This window comes from Microcaecilia unicolor, chromosome 1, assembly GCF_901765095.1.
Source record: "Microcaecilia unicolor chromosome 1, aMicUni1.1, whole genome shotgun sequence".
Lineage (NCBI taxonomy): Eukaryota > Metazoa > Chordata > Amphibia > Gymnophiona > Siphonopidae > Microcaecilia > Microcaecilia unicolor.
In genome coordinates this window covers 75,162,914-75,180,822 of record NC_044031.1, presented here as the reverse complement: position 1 = coordinate 75,180,822, position 17,909 = coordinate 75,162,914, and the positions used below count along the sequence as shown (strand labels likewise).

The window sequence follows — 17,909 nt, the reverse complement described above, 5'->3', positions numbered from 1 at the left end:
GCTACGGTGTTACATCAGTACACCCTTTTCTTCTGCTTCCCATCGCCCAGACTGTTTGCTGATGGACTCTTGTGCATGATTCTACTGTGTATGGGTTTGGTTTTGTTTCTCACTGTCTTGTTTACCTATACTGCTGACAGTTACCTTTTTGATCTTTGGATCACATTTACCGCCTTTCCCACTGGCAACGTTACCTTGCCTGCCGGAAACGCTATCCTTCAGAAACCACTGCAACTACTCCTTGCCTCACTGATCCTCCTGTTTTGTATTTTACAAGTGTTCCCACTCCTATTAGTAGCTCGGTCTATATTGTCCCCAATCGTACAAGTACTTTTGAGGATAATATTACCTTGTTTGATTTACGACCCACCCCTCCTCCTTATTCTTTGGTTCATACTACTGACACTCCTCCTCCCACGAATACTACTGTAGTTACGCCACACATCACCGTCCCAGTCACTCGTCCTCATAGACAGCTCAACACGCCTAACTGACCATCCATATATGTCCCAGATTTTTCCAGACACTCCGCCTTCTCCACCAGATTCTCCCCCACCGTCGCCTTTAAATTTAAGTGCACACTTGATCCCCGAACCCCCAGAATATCTAAGAGAATTACTTCATCCTCATTGGGACCCTGCTCCAGAAGACGATCCCAATTGGGACCCCTTCACCCGATACCACATACTGTGTGAGCCTTTGTTTGACAGTTGGACATTAGGTCCTAGCCGTACGGTTATACACACTCAGGTACTGTTTGGAAGCACCTTCGGCTTACACCTTGAACAAACAGACGACCTCCTAATAAGACCACAGACTGGTGACGTCGTAGATTTTTGGGTAATTACATACACCGTATTGGGCACTGCTGAGATTCCCATCCTGTTCATCAGAGAGGTTGGACTGGAACCCTTGGAAATATATGGTCTTTTCGAAATCCCAGATCCTACTGAAAGAGGGGCTATTAGAATTTACCCCCCATACTCATACATCTCTCGCTAAAACACTAGGGATGTCACCTACCAACATGAAGTGCTTAGCCCTCCTGGTATGTGTGCTCACCACACCCATGCTACCTGGAACACAGTACCTAGCAAATTCTCTACCCCAATTTACACCCACTTATGAAATAACATTACCCACTACTAAGGACACAACCACAATCACCCTTGATGTGTGTGCATACACAATGTGTGGGGAACAACCTGTGCAGCAATATTTGTCTGCTTATGAAGTATACCTGTGTCCCTTCCCCAATTGCGGAAGTTGGGCTCAGGTATGGTGGTACACAGGTTCATGGGTTCCCTACTCCGGTAGTGAGAGCCCAGATCTCAAAAAGAGTATTTCCATCATGAAATTGCGAGTCACTGGCCTTTGCCATATGACCAAATGTAATCAAGTGGCTATCACTTTCAGAGGAGTAACGATTGTTACATACAGAACCTATTCCATAGGAATAGATGCCACAGGTAGAGACCCTATTGGAAAATTCAAAATTGTTCCCCCAGCCCAACCTACAGCGACCAATCCCTTGGTACCAACAAAGATCCCAGAAATAAAAATTCCTTACCAGATTGTACCAATTAATAATGCTAAAGATTTGGTGGCACTGGAAACAGGATTTGGAGAGACAAACTTATGGCTTGAATGGGCACATTATACTACAAAGAGTTTGAACGTCTCTAATTGCTATTTTTGTTCCCATGCCAGAGCAGAACCAACAGTAGTTCCCTTCCCTTTAGATCTCCACAATGATCCAGATGGATTTTGGTGTATGTTACAGTTATTGCAGGTTAAAGAAGACATAAATCAGTCTTGTCAACATCTTGACGAGCACCACCCCTACTTACCCCCACGGATGAGGGTTCCACCTGCATTCAGGGTTCCACATCCTGCTACCACATATCATACATGTCTGGAGCGCCATGGGGTTAAAAAGACACGGTTTTTAGGTAACTTAACCAATTGTAACACAACCTTAGGAAAGGGGACTCTGCATAACATGAACCTAACTCGGTTCTCACAAGCTAGAGCAGACATATGGTGGTACTGTGGAACTCGTACTATCCTCCATACACTTCCTAACAATTGGACAGGCAGATGTGCCCTAGTCAAATTGGTCATTCCAATTATTATAGCATCCTTGCTTCCCCCTCACAGCAGCTCTTCCTCACGAGTGAAGAGAAATGCAATGCCTGGCTCTTTTGATGATCGGGTCTATATAGATGCTATTGGAGTTCCAAGAGGGGTTCCCGATGAGTTCAAAGCCAGAAACCAAATAGCCGCAGGATTTGAATCAGTTTTCTTTTGGTGGGCGACTATCAATAAGAATCTTGACTGGATCAACTATATATATTACAACCAGCAGAGGTTTGTGAATTACACTAGGGATGCAGTTCGAGGCATTGCAACACAATTAGATGCCACTAGCCGGATGACGTTGGAAAATAGATTAGTTCTTGACCAACTTCTAGCAGCCGATGGAGGGGTGTGCCACAAGATAGGTACCCAGTGTTGCACCTTTATCCCCAACAATACCGCTCCGGATGGATCGATTACCAGAGCTTTGGAAGGCTTAACCTCACTGTCACAAGAATTGGCAGAAAACTCTGGTGTCGATACATCCTGGACAGGTTGGATGGACAGAGCGTTTGGTACATGGAAGACATTTATCATTTCAGCAGCCACGACTATACTCATAGTGGTAGCAATTTTTGTTTTAGTAGGATGTTGCATAATCCCTTGTGCTAGAGGTTTAGTAGAACGCTTAATTGAAACCGCAATAATGAAAAAAACAACAGCAGGACAATATGCCCTGTATGAGAATCTCCTTCCTAACACCACAGGAGCTAACAAATTGGACTATCTCCCTCTGAGAAGGACCAATCCCTATGCAATTGTTAGAGACACTGGAGAGATGTCTACAACTGTATAATCAGATAATAGCACATAGGGATATAATATAACCATATAAAGTTTTATAAGTGATAAATTGTGCAAATGTATGCAAATGAATAATTAAGATACAATCAGTATATAACCAAAGATTTTTGATTTATAGCAATGTATTTACAATCATATAGATAAGAATAAAATAGAACCTGCATATTAAAAGGTTGAAGTAGGATTGGCATAATAGAAGTACTGCCAAGATGATAATTTCACACCGAAAACGAACCACATTGTGCCAGTTGACCTTAAGACTCAGATAATTTTATGGCCTCATAGAATACCTTCTGGAATGGATGGTACCACGGTATGTTAACCCTGGTGTCACCCTATGGGATAGGGTGAAGAGGGGAATGTTAATATATGGCCTAGCTTTGGATCTACCACTGGAATAGTGAGGGCCAAGGCTATGAAGCCTAAAATAACTAAAGTACTGACTAGGCCAAATATCTGTAAAAAGCAGGTCTGAACCATGAGTTCTGACACAAACTGGTACAACTGTCACTTTAAATCAGATGAACAAAATGGAGTCTATTAGTTTTGTATAGAAGGCTACAAAGGTTATACAGAGTTCTTAAGATGGTGTGAAAAGTATGTGAAAACTATTGCAACAGGGAACAGGTGTCTCAGAAATGAGATGTGAAAAAAAGAACTTGTTCCCAAAACATACTGATAAGCCCGCGTGGGAACGTATCATCTCAGAAATTGAGAGCTAGGTTTCCCACCATTGACTTCTATGGAGACTTTGTGTATAAAAGAGGGGACAATTTGCCATAGCTTTGGTATCCGCCCCAACGCTTATCTCAGACGGCGAAGCTCTGTCCGGTTGTACCCAGAATCTATCTGCTGAATGTACCTGATTAAAGTCTGATGCCTGTACTTGTACCAACTTGAAGACTTGTCTTTGGGTAAGAAATAAAATGTATCTATCTATTTAAACCTATCTCTGTCTTTATTCTATCTTCTCTTTACCTTACATTTAGCTTACAAGGCAGATCACATACACTAAGTTTCTGGAGAAACTTAGACAGATTTTTATTAGGCATTATCTGGGAACATAAATGGCCCAGAGTATACCTAGATCCAGGAAGACAGAAAGCAGTAGTTATGGGAATTAGAATTCTATTACAGCCCCTAATGCAAACCCAGAGCAGACCTCCTTGTGATTGGGTGACAATGGAGGTTGGAGAAACCATACAGAACCTGTTAGGTAAAATAGGTATCTTTAGTCCCCCGTGTGATCTGGAGTCAGAAAGAGGTCCAAGAGGGGGAAATTAAAACATATTTTATAAAATAAATGCATACATTGGAATTCTGCACTTGTTCTGCCCAAACTATATCTCTAGGAACACCTATGCTCGGTGCATGTATACTTACACTTCATCTAAAACCCCATTTACCTTCAGCCTATTATCGATTGTACTTATGATCATTCAGCCTATCATTGATCGTACTTAAGATCCATTTACCTTCAGCCTATTATCGATTGTACTTAAAATCCTTCAGTCTATCAGCGATTGTACTTAAGATCCTGTAATGACTACACCATAAAAACACTCTGTAAGCCACATTGAGCCTGCAAAAAGGTGGGATAATGTGGGGTACAAATGCAATAAATAAATAAATAAATAAATGTGATACATTGCATTTGACCATGCAGTTTGATAGGTGCTCTTTCCCTCATGTAAAATATGATTTACTTCTAGAAAATGCTTCATAAAATTTAACCCATCTCTAAGTAGTAAAATAAGGGCCTTGTTTACTAAGGTATGCTACCTTTTTTAGCGCACGCTGTGCAGACGCCCATAGGAATATTATGGGAATCCACCCGGTTAGCACACACTAATATTTAGTATGCACGAAAAATGCTAACGCACCTCTAGTGTGGCTTAGAAGACAGGGCCCTAAGTGTCTATTTTAAGCCTGTTTTTTGAGTGTAGCACAATTGTATTTTTATTGAAGAAAATATGTAATACACAATTAACAAATGCAAAGTGATAAATCAATGTGAATCATCTGGTAATTGATTATTATGAAAGTGTAATCAGTGTATTAAATTGTTTTTGCATATAGTTTCAAGGTTTTCTGGCAATTCAAAAGAAAAAGGGAATTTAAGGTTTTTAAAACTGTCAAAATTGGCATCGCTTTTTCAAATACCTATTTTGCTAACTAATACAATTTCTGCAAACTAAAGCCCTCTTTTACTAAACCACGCTAGAGATTTCCGGTGCAGCAATGCAGGCAAAGCCCATTCACTTTGAATAGGCTTCATCGACATTGCCACGTGGGAATCACTGTTAGCACAGTTTAGTAAAAGAGACCGTAAGAAAGAAATCAGTTTTGATATAGAAAATATGTATTGAGTATGTTTTTATTTTTGAGGCAAGGTGTGAGAATGCGGCCTATATATCACTAGTATATAATATAAGCACTATAAGATGTTCTGACTTATTGTGCGAAAGATAAAATTGGAAGTTTTGTCTGATAAAATGGCTTTCACCCATTACAATGAGGGTTGTTTTTTTCATTCATATTTTAATGAGGTTAGTATCACTGAGGAGAGCCTTTTCTGGTTGTAGAGCTGTGTCTCCGGTATGATTACAATAAGAATTGCTCTGTTGACAACCACTATTCAAAATCTTCATGCCATAAAGACAGAGAGAGAATTTAGGTTTTTGCTACATTTTAGAATACTAGTTGGTTCTCATTTGCTAATTAGACTTTTTTAAAGTATGCTTTGAACACCTTTGCCAGTGTGTTTTGGGAATGCTGCAAGAAATAAACATTTCTATAATACATCTTGCCTTTATTAAGTATTAGTATTAAGTATATTTCTTTGTGTGACACATATATAACTCTTGTTTAACTGCTATGTTTGTTCTAAGATCATCTTTTTTTTTTCTGGGGGCAAGCAACCAGTGAAAGAATGGATTAACATTTGAAAAAGGCGTTTGAAGGTCACATTTTTAAGAATAATCTAAAGGCAAATTTAAAAAGCAAAGAACAATCATTCTTTTAAAGTAAAGGATGTTTAAAAAAATGAAAGTATATTATTACATGAATTTTTCTTTTTTTTCATAAACCCAAGTGAAAAAATAGAGAAATTTAGAAGCCGATGTAAAAGAAAACAATACAGGTTCTCAAATATAGGAATGCACCAGATAAAGTTAATTCTTTATGTGTATTACAGTACATAGGAAGCTAGGTTATATATATATATATATATATATATATATATATATATATATACTTGTTTTACTGCATAATGTTTTTACTTTTTTTAATGGGAAGCAGTGTTGCTACCAAGCTTTTCAGTTCTGAGATGTCTACATATGTATCTTTCTGAAGCACGAAAAGAACGTTTTTGCTGTTTGTCAATGAAAGTAATTGTTGCTTGTACTTTACAGGAGAATTTGATGATAAGTTTATTTTAATAAATTCTCTCCTGTTTGTGGAAGAAAGTTACGTGTGTGTGTGTGTGTGTGTGTTTGTTTGTGTTTAAGGGGGTGGTGGTCAGGTGGTGTTTTCTTCATGCTTCCAATTTATCAGCTGTGCTAATTGCCATTTCTGAGGTAGCTGTGTCCACTGTGATGATCTTTCTCTTCCATGATGAAGAAAAAATTGCTTGAATAGAAACTGGAAAATCTGTTTGTTAAATTTAAATACAAAAATATTACTGTACTATATCATCATCATTATTTCTGTTTTCAATTGGGAGCCTTTGAAAGAGCCACGGTTTACAGACGGCACAAGAACATTAAATACAACACTCCTCTGGTGATGCCACTGTTACTGTCAGGAAGAGTATGGTTTAGAATTAATTGTAATCCTGTGATAATTCTGAAAAAAAAAATGGTGCCAACAAGAGAAATTCAAACGTATAAAGTGGCTAACATTAATAATGTTAGTAAAAATACAAAGTAGCTAATATAGTTCAAAACTCTGCTGCCCGTCTCATCTTCCGCCAGGGTCGCTTTACTCATACTACCCCCTCTCCTCAAAACCCTTCACTGGCTCCCTATCCGTTTTCGCATCCTGTTCAAACTTCTTCTACTAACCTATAAATGTATTCACTCTGCTGCTCCCCAGTATCTCTCCACACTCGTCCTTCCCTACACCCCTTCCCGTGCACTCCGCTCCATGGATAAATTCTTCTTATCTGTTCCCTTCTCCACTACTGCCAACTCCAGACTTCGCACCTTCTGTCTCGCTGCACCCTACGCCTGGAATAAACTTCCTGAGCCCCTACGTCTTGCCCCATCCTTGGCCACCTTTAAATCTAGACTGAAAGCCCACCTCTTTAACATTGCTTTTGACTCGTAACCACTTGTAACCACTCGCCTCCACCTACTCTCCTCTCTTCCTTCCCGTACACATTAATTGATTTGATTTGCTTACTTTATTTTTTGTCTATTAGATTGTAAGCTCTTTGAGCAGGGACTGTCTTTCTTCTATGTTTGTGCAGCACTGCGTACTCCTTGCAGCGCTATAGAAATGCTAAATAGTAGTAGTAGTAGTATAGGACCCCTTTTACCAAGCTGTAGCAAAAGGGGGGCCTGCACTGGCGGCGCATGTTTTTGACGCGCACCATAGCGGATGAAAGGTAGGTCTTTCTTGTTTTAAAGAAATGACTGTGCGGCAAGTGAAGCATTTAATTGGTGGTAGGGGCTCCCGCGCTAACCCAGCAGTAAGCGGGCAGCGCACAGCACTGTCTGATTACCGCCGGGTATACACCGGCACTACAAAAGTAAATATATTTCTGTAGCAGCGGATATGATGGCAGCCGGCAGTACTTACGTTTTAGCAAGCGTTAAGCCCACATTGAGCTTACCACCGCTTTGTAAAAGGGCCCCATAGTGCCAGATACTCTGAAGGGTTTTTCTCAAATTACTTATGGGAAAAGCACACTGGACCCCCTTGGATATGATGGTGTCAGCCAATTTGTAAGAGGGGTCACACACTCACCAGTTACAGACATTCAAATACAGGTTTTTCTGTATTTACCATCAGTATGGTTCAGTCTTCAAGTGACTCCTTCATCAAGGGAGTGATGAAAATATAATGAATGCTTTGGGGAGCTGAAGTATGTAAGAAGTTTTGATTTGCTAAATAGTTTTTATGTAACTTATACTACTTGCTGCCCATCTTTTAAACTTTTAAACAGGAAATAATTTTGTATTCTCTCATGCATTGGATGATACTCTGGTGTATATTTAAATTAAAGGTCTGTTTAGAATTCATGCTTTTTAATGTTCCCACTTTGCTGTTAGAGTTGACTCCAAAATCCAATATAAAAGTTTAATACAGCACACCTAAAAGGAAGGCTAGCCTAAATTTAAATTCTCTTGCCTCAATCTGATTTGTGACCAGATGGTGGTGAGGCAAGAAACCTCTTTGTGTAAATGAAGCACACATGTGAAAGTGCTTCTATAATGTAATCATTGAGACCGGAAGGGTTCATACTGTGTCTGAAAGGAGACAATAGAGCCTGGATATATCAACATTGCAGAATTCGAGTTCATTTGAGATTCAGACTCTTTGACTGTGGTTGTCATGAAAACTTCCTACTTTGATCAGCAGAGGGTGGCAAGAAAAAACCTTCTAAAGGTCTAAGGCTGCAGCAGTGTTTACTGTGCACTTGGCTTCAGTTCACACCCCCTTCCGGAAGAAGCAACAGGGATAGGAGCATCTTGCACCTTGACCAGTCTAGACGGGGGAGTTTTTGTCCCTGTTACCAAGGGTGGAGAATGCTCTTTGACCCTTGGAGCACTAACTGTGGAGATGCTCACTAAGTCTGTAGGTAGTGTGTAAATGTTCCTGCTGAATTTTTTTGTTTAATTCCAAGGGAAAAGGAAGGAGACAAAGAGACAGAACAGCTGTTGTGAAATAAAGCTGAAATAGTAGAACCTGGGAGAAGTTACATTCTGTGAGCTGCTGTTTTCTTCACAAAACCCTTGGGAGGCATTAAACAGCTGCATCTAAAGATGAGGAGGAACAACAACTAGATTTAAGAGCAAATGACTTTTTAGAACTGCTTCAACTAAAGAAACAATTGACTTAAGCCAAAAAATCAGTCTTTTGTGACAGTATCAACTGAATATGGCATTAAAGTTTTCATTACCTCTTCCTCTGCTGTAAATGGCAGCATTGATTTATATAGTTTTTTGGGGGTGTTTTTTTTATTTTGTTTTAAATGTGACCGTCTTTATTGGAAGTGTTTTTGGGTTTTTGTGGTCTTAAATGGGGACTAAATCTATTACAATGAGATAACAGCTGCACTGCTAATGAGGTAATTTTGATGTATTTTGTGAAAAATCTTAGCTTTAATATGAAATTGGAGATGAAATGTTCTGGATTTGCAAGTAAAATATTTTCTTTTTAATAGATTCCTTTAGCAAAGTCTGAAAGCTACTTAACTGAGGTATTGGAAAACATATGTGATAGAATGAATGACTATAGCCTTCACGTGGATCCAGAGACACAGGAGAAGTCGTACAAGAGATTTGCTCCAAGGGATGGTGAACAAATGGGCACAGTAGATTTCAACAACTTTCAGTTTAATCCTGATACTTCTAACTATTTAAAATTTGCGGTAAGCTGATGAAAAAAAACTGATAGTTCTTTATATCATCAGGGTAGTGCATATGAATATGTAATGTTAATTTTAATATGTTCAAGAAATGTTTGTACCAGTAGATCATCTTACCATGATCTGTTAACACATTTATTCGTTGTGCATTTTTTAAATAAACTAAGGCTCATTTTCAAAGCAGTTCGACTTACAAAGTTCCATATGTTACCATAACTTTGTAAGTCGAAGTTCTTTGAAAATGCACCTCCTTGTATTTATAATGTGAAAGTATACATGTTCTCGTTGAAGCAAGATTATTTTAAGGTGCACTTAAATATCAGCAGACAATAACTGTAAAACAGTTTTTTGTCTTTTTTTCTGTTGCAAAGTTCCAGAACCACAATATTTACAAATAGAATAGTCCTTAGAAATGTGCTTTTGGAGCAGGAAAACTCTGAAGAAGCCTTATCCAAATTATTTTGTTGCATAAAACTTGGTCTCTATTATGCTGCTTTCCTCAGCCATGTAAACGATCAAAGACCAGGAAATATTTGTAATGCTACAAAAAGTTATTTGGGTCAGTTCAGAGGATTATCAAATCTGTGCCCAGAGGTTTATGCTTCTGTATAACTTTTCTACATTTCCAAATTTCACAAAGTAGGGGCCCAAGCACTTCATTAAATTAGGTCAGATATGTATTGCAGATTTATAGTATGTAAAGTATTACATGCTATTTTGCATCCTTAGGCCTAACTGAAGTCAAGTAGAGTCAAAATTGAGACTCAGTTACTGTCACTTGTCATCTGAGAAATGTGTTTGAGCTTTACAAGCATTTTACATTATGCATTTTTTAAACATTTTTTAGTTTTATATACATGCACACTTCTAGAAAATTTTAAGATACTGAGGAATTGCGCAGAAAAAATTTTAAAAAATTAAAATGTTTTTCCAAAACAGTTTTACAAAATTTTAGGTGGCATAAAATTAGAAAAATAGGTTCATTTAGTAGCTTGTGTTCATTTTTAAAGTACTTCCCATGGCATATTGATTTCAATTTTAACTAATCTGAAACTCTATGAATATTTAGATATGGCAATATAGTAAATATCTGTATTGAAATATATGTTGCTGCTTTGGTTTTATGACCTGCTGATCTTTCCTTTATCATACCTCATAATCTTGAGAGCTGTATAACATTTGTACCAGAATCCTTTCAATAGTCATCAAGGGAAGCCATTTTATAGTGCAGCTTTTTAACACAGAAAGGCACTAAGCAAAAAGGAGTTTTGCCATTTGTTTCATGGGACTAGAACTAAAATAAATTCACACTAGGGCATCTTAGAGTTCAAAGCCCCATATGTATATCTACAGTATGTATATTTTTAATATTGTCTGATGAAAATCCCTACCCATAATATTTTACAAAATAACTTTACTTTCCAAGTAAATTTTCAGTGCCTAGTTTTAGATTGCAGAAACTGGCCACTTTGAGAGACTTTAAGATTGCTACTGAAAATAATGGCATTTAAATAACTGATTTTGTGATGAATAATCTTTAGATTTATGATGAAATCATAAGGCAACTTGCAAAAGAAATCTTTAGATATGTGAGAATACTAAAACAAATGCATGTATTTTCTTTTCAGCTTCAGTAAAATCAGTATGTTTGCAGAAATATGTTATTTGTGGTATTATAATGTTATTCTAGCTGAACAGTTATATACAGTTCTTTGTATTCCTTCTAGTGTGAAAGTGTAGTGGAGGACCATGAAGATGAAATACTTTCACTTATTGCCCAGGAGGCAGACTCTCTGGCTGGCAAGCTGTGCACTGAAAAATCAGGTACTGTGCATGGTGTACCATGTTCTCGCTCAATCTCTCGCTCTTTTCAGATCTGAAACCTTTGATTCTACCTCTCATTGCTGGGGCAGAAAAGTTAAGCAGATTAATAAATGATGTTGCATTACACAATACAAATATTTTCTTAGCCATTTGGAAATTTCATTTGAAACTGATTCTTATTTATCGTAAGGTTAACTTTGTTGCAGACATAACCAAATGCCTTTAGGCTTAGATTTTAGAAACATGACTATTGTACCTTTCTCTACCCATGCTCACTGTTCAGAACGCCATTCTAAATAATGAAGATAATTTAAAATAGAATCAAAAGCTTTTAGGAAAAATGCACCAAGAAAAAAGAATTCTTAATGTTTATTATGTCGTATGTAAAAAAAAATGTAGAAACCCTTTGTTCTATAGCAGTTACGTTCCTGCCTCTGTAAGTAGAGTAGGAGGCAATACAATCTGGCTGTGTTAATACTTTTAGACCTGGAAGGACAAGGCCTAGTCTATAATGCTAATGTTTTGTAGGATAACAGCAATAAAATAAAAATGAGCTAGGTATGATTAGGATCATTATGGTCTGTAATTTCAAAATGTGGAAATGCTATATCGTTTCCATACCATTCGGTTTAGGTGATAGTTTTCTTAAAATATAAACTAGAAGCAATTTTTCTCTAAATAGGAATCTCTACTAAAATCTCCAAACAACTGTCAGTATTTTACTATATGCTTTTATAATTAGTGAGAATTATAATATGTTGCTGAGGTACGTAGATATTTACAAATGAAGAAATGGATTGATAATAATGTATTTCAGTCATTTAAGAGCATTTCATTGCATATGTGCCATAAATGTATGCATAACTTTATAACAAAAATAATATCTAGTGGCGCTATAGAAATAAATAGTAGTAGTAATATGGCCGCCACTTTCAAATCAAAATATGATACAGTTACAATCCTATTTGATAGTTAGATTTAGCCAGGAATGGTTGGATGTCTACCTTTGAAATTTTCTTATTTAGTGTAGCTTGTTATAAATATTCTATCCAGACAATATACTTCTAAAATCCAAGGGCTTTTAATATTTTGGCTTGCTAAAATATATGTTTCAGATTAATATGTAATTACAACCATGTGTGATTTAAATACACAAATATAAAATGTATTTATATTTTAAAAAGATGGAGAGACATGCCCAAATTTACAAACTAGTGCTGTGTTGAAGTACCATTATATTATTAATATTTGGAAATGAAGAACATTCTGAAGTTTCAAATTTTCACATATTTCCATTTAAGAGAATTTAGGTTGTATTTGTCTTTGCCAGAATAGTTAAAAACAGGTTTCCTGTTAGTGCCACAATGTAGCTTCATTTTATAGGGCCTTATTATAGATTGAAATTGGAAATTTTGCATTATAAGTGTTCCAAAACTAGGACATACCTATAAATGATTAAAGTCCCTGTTTACTAAGGTGTGCGCTAGCATTTTGTAACGCACACTGAATGCTAGAGACACCCATATATTCCTGTGTGTGTCTCTAGCGTTAGCTTGCTCTCATTTTTAGAGTGCCTATAGCACAGCTTAGTGAACAGGGCCCTAATTGTTAAAACATGCTTTATAAAGAATTATTAGATATATAAAATCTTAAAACAAATTTTAAATCTTGAAAACATGTCATATTAACTTTGTGATGCATGTATCACATTTCACTATTTGCAACTTTTGTTAACTGTTAACATCTGTGGTCTGTAAAGTGTATTATTTCTGTGACTTGAATAGCAATATAAATCTGTATATAAACACGCACAGAAAATACTATAAAATCTTTAAGGGGGTCTTTTACTAAGGCGTGCTAGCATTTTTAGCTCACGTTACAAATCAGCTGGAGCTAACTGCTGAATTCTATATATCGCGCCTTAATTTCCATGTGGAAATCCAAGCGTATTCTATAACAATGCACGTAACTTAATTGGTTAACTAATCATCACTATCAATTGGATATTAAAAAGCAATTATCAGCATTAATTGGTATTAAGATTTACGTCCAGAACTTGCTAAGCGTATTCTTTAACTTGCTGCACGTAAATTCTGAGTCTCATAGTTAAAAAAGGGGGTGTGGGTGTTTCTAAAATCTGTGCACATTATAGAATACAACCACTCTGCACGTAATTTAGGTGTTGGGATTTATGCCAAGTAAAATATAAAATGTGGTGTAAATGGCCGTGACTAAATTTGGTCACTTGGAGAGGCGCTTGGCGTATTCTATATACTGCGTGGAAATTAAAGCCTATTCTATAAAATTTAGGCATACTTTAGACAATACGCCTAGGCATTTTTTTCTGCAAGGAATTTTCAGGTGCCATATATAGAATCTAGCTGTAAATGCTGAGACACCCATAGGAATATAATGGGCTTCTCAGCATTTAGCCCCAGCTGATTTTTTAGTGCAAGCTAAAAACACTAGCGCACCTTATTAAAAAAAAAACCTTCTGAATAAGCAGTTGAACTATCAGTGCCATGGTTAATGAATAATAGCTTGTCCAAGAACTTTTTGACTTTGAAATAAAAATGAAAGTTCAGCATATTTGTGTAGCATATATTTTACCTCTATCTTGTAAGTGATTTAAAAAGTCTATGAAATGATATACCAAATAATTATTATTTATAATGGAAATGAGACTTGATATACTGCCTTTCTGATGTTTTTGCAACTACATTCAAAGCAGTTTACATATATTCAGGTACTTATTTTGTACCAGGGGCAATGGAGGGTTAAGGGACTTGCCCAGAGTCACAAGGAGCTGCAGTGGGAATCGAACTCAGTTCCCCAGGATCAAAGTCCACTGCATTAGGCTACTCCTCCACTCATATTGCCTAGAAGTGAATGTCTTGATATAGTTGTCACAGACCTACATTTAGTATAAATTACTAAAATGGCAGCCAGATGTAAACAACATTCAGTGGTACCCTAAGGAGGTTGAGAAGGAATGAAAAGAATGGGTCACTCTTAAACACCAGCTTTGTTATTTTCCTAAGGCTTATTTTAAAAGGAAAAACACTAAAATAATTATTACGTTGTGAAATAACAAAAAGTTGTTATTTCAAATAATCCTACAGAAGCAAAAATGAAACTTATGTATATCTGCAAGTTTTCAGTCTTTGTGCAGCAAGTGTGCTTTTCAGTGGCACAAAATCTCATTTCAGATTTCTGCAAATTCTCAAACTGCAGACTGCTGTCTCTATGAAGAGGTATTCAACTTGTCAGAAAGCAGTCATTTACAGTAAAGTTTTTATACAATATTCACATTGGTGACATGAAAAACATCCTTATTGATGCCACTCCTGTTTTAGTTCAGTCAACTAGTATGTTAAAAAGAGCATGACTAGATCTAGGGCTGTTTTTATTTTGTCTGTATATATGTAAGCATCACTTTATGGATTGCATTAATGATGAAATTAGTGATATTTTAAGACGAGAACTTTATAACACAGATGGCAGTTTTTATTCTAAATTTGACTGAAAATAGCCATCAACTGGATCTTGAAAGTGTCTTTTAGTTCTGTAGTTTGAGAGGTGTGAAGCCCCATAAGTCATCAGGATAGGAAAAGAACATTCAAATCGGGACATTTCAAAATGTCCATGGTATTTTACAAAAGGCTTGCCAAACATAAAGCCTTTTGTAAAATACCTGTAAGGCTGCAGGAAACCTGTGTCTATGGCAGCACATGTGGTAGGAACAGCCATTTAACAAAGGAACACATTCAAAAAAAAAACCTGACATCACCCAGGGCTTTGAAATATGTAAGAGGCAGATTTCGTAACATGCCAAATTTTACAAAACCAGGATGTTGAGGGAGAACCAATTAAAAAGCTACAAAACTATAATTTTCGTTTTTCTGAGCTATTTGTAAATGCCAGAGAGCTGCGCATAATTGTCCTTTCAATCATTATTCCAAACACCAGCTCCAAATGACACTTTTATATGCATCTTGGGGCAGATGTAAATACCAGTGGAGAATTTTTTTTTATTTGTGTATGTATCGCTGTTATAAAATAGGAAATGCATGTATACTTTTCAGACCCACCTAGATCATTCTCCTTTGAAAGCTGCCTGTGCCATGGATATACACATACAACTTTTTATAGATGATTTAAGTCCATCGTATAATGGCCACATTTTTCATACTTTATTCAATAAGTATATATTAGTATTCTATAATTACAACATTAAAGTATTTTTTGTTATATATTCAGTAAATTTAAGAATTTAATTGTTTCAAAATGCAGATTTGTGTTTTAATTTGTAGAACGTTTATTCTGCCAACCAGGAAATTGCTCAGATGTACTTTATTGTTACACAGAAAATGTGTTGGATGGTTTCTCAAATCAGGGTACTACTTGTCATCCAAAACCACTACTACTACTACTACTACTGAACATTTCTAGAGCGCTACTAGGGTTACGCAGCGCTGTACAAATTAACAAAGAGAGACAGTCCCTGCTCAAAGAGCTTACAATCTAATAGACAAGTGAACGGTCGGTCCGATAGGGGCAGTCAAATTGGGGCAGTCTGGATTCACTGAACGGTAAGGGTTAGGTGCCGAACGCAGCATTGAAGAGGTGGGCTTTAAGCAAAGACTTGAAGACGGGCAGGGAGGGGGCTTGGTGTAAGGGCTCAGGAAGGTTGTTCCAAGCATAGGGTGAGGCGAGGCAGAATGAGCGGAGCCTGGAGTTGGCGGTGGTGGAGAAGGGTACTGAGAGGAGGGATTTATCCTGTGAACGGAGGTTACGGGCAGGAACGTAAGGGGAGATGAGGGTAGAAAGATAGTGAGGGGCAGCAGACTGAGTGCATTTGTAGGTAAGAAGGAGAAGCTTGAATTGAATGCGGTATCTGATCGGAAGCCAGTGAAGTGACCTGAGGAGAGGGGTGATATGAGTATATCGGTTCTGGCGGAATATGAGACGTGCAGCAGAGTTCTGAACAGATTGAAGGGGGGATAGATGGCTAAGTGGGAGGCCGGTGAGGAGTAAGTTGCAGTAGTCCAGGCGAGAGGTAATGAGAGCGTGGACGAGAGTTCAGGTGGTGTGTTCAGAGAGGAAAGGGCGAATTTTGCTGATGTTAAAGAGGAAGAAGCGACAGGTCTCGGCTGTCTGCTGGATATGAGCAGAGAAGGAGAGAGAGGAGTCAAAGATGACTCCGAGGTTGCAGGCAGATGAGACGGGGAGGAAGGAATTTTAAATTTTAATGTCTTCACAAGTAGTTTGCATCAATAACCATAAGTAGAAAGGGGTATGTTTGAGAAAAAGGGCCCTGTTTACTAAGCTGCGCTGTAGGCGTGTTAGCTCACCTTAGTAAACAGGGCCCTTAGCCTTTTAGCTTTAACTTATTTTTTCAACCCACAAACTAGTGACAGTCAGTATACCTTGGGAATAAATAGCCTTTAGCTTGTAGCATGGAAACACAGAAGAGCTCAAAAAATCATTGCCCCAGGTACAAAATGAATACCTGTATATAATATGTAAACTGCTTTGATTGTAACCACAGAAAGGCGGTATATCAAATCCTATCCCCTTTCTTTTTCTAGGTTGGAAATACAATTAGCCAATAGACCACCTAGCTGGTCATGTATACTAAGGGGTCCTTTTACAAAGCAGCGGTAAGCCCAACGCAGTAAGAGCACCCTGCAAAATGGCTGCACGGCAAGTGTTTCACTTGCCATACGGCCATTTCCTGAAAAAAACCGAGACCTGCTTTTTACCCGCTGTGGTAAAAGGTGGCTTTGGCACATGTGCCGATGCCAGCACCGGCCCCCTTTTGCTGCAGCTTTGTAAGAGGGGCCCCAAATGCACAAATGATTGCAGATTATATCAACACTTTCTTGTTGATCTTTATTTAAAAATGTCAAGTTTATACCTTTGCTCTAAATTTTGAATTGTTTTGTAATGTCAGTAATAGCTTTCAAGGTTACATGATATATGTGTGCACTAGAGTATGTCAAGGCGCCCATATTTAACCAGATTCCTTTTTTAATAATATTGCATAAATATGTCCGCATTTTCTTCATTTTCATGTTTATCTGTCCATTAAATCCATAATAATGAGATCATGTATTTTATTTTAGGTTTTTGCCAAGTTTCTTCTCATTCTGAACTCTAAAACTAAAAGAAATTTGTGAAAAGAATGAAAACAAAACAAAAAAAATCTCTGCCATTTTATATGAACAGTATGCTTCTGTGTGCAGTATTTTCATCTATGTTTCCTGTGAATAAAATCATTTGTCTTTGTAGGGAAAAGTTCCTATTAAAATATTTCAAAACAAAAAATGTTGTATTCCTTTGGTGACTTCAACTTGATTTAAAGTGTGCAATTATTGGGAAAATACAAACATTTGGATTTATGAAGGTGCGTAGTTTACACTTCAAGTTTCACTGATGTTTTTCATGCAGTTAAGTATCATAATTTACTTTACTTAAAAGACCAACTCATTCAAACTGATTCAAGCTTTGCCAAAATACTGTAATCCCAGTATGTTGTCACTGT

General features: G+C 37.3%; 1 protein-coding gene across 4 annotated transcripts in view; it reads left to right on the top strand.

Annotated features, from left to right (window-relative positions):
* Positions 1 to 17,693, top strand: part of CNPY1 (canopy FGF signaling regulator 1) — a 177,382-nt gene extending 159,689 nt beyond the window's left edge. For 2 of the 4 annotated variants that reach the window (XM_030198508.1, XM_030198501.1), the window contains exons 4-6: positions 9,335 to 9,541; positions 11,266 to 11,362; positions 17,491 to 17,693. In XM_030198508.1, coding sequence (XP_030054368.1) covers positions 9,335 to 9,541; positions 11,266 to 11,362; positions 17,491 to 17,525 — 339 coding nt within the window. In that variant the 3' untranslated portion in view covers positions 17,526 to 17,693. The remainder of the gene's footprint in view (positions 1 to 9,334; positions 9,542 to 11,265; positions 11,363 to 17,490) is intronic. The other 2 variants (XM_030198492.1, XM_030198485.1) reach the window with 2 other exon arrangements.
* Positions 17,694 to 17,909: the final 216 nt, after the last annotated feature.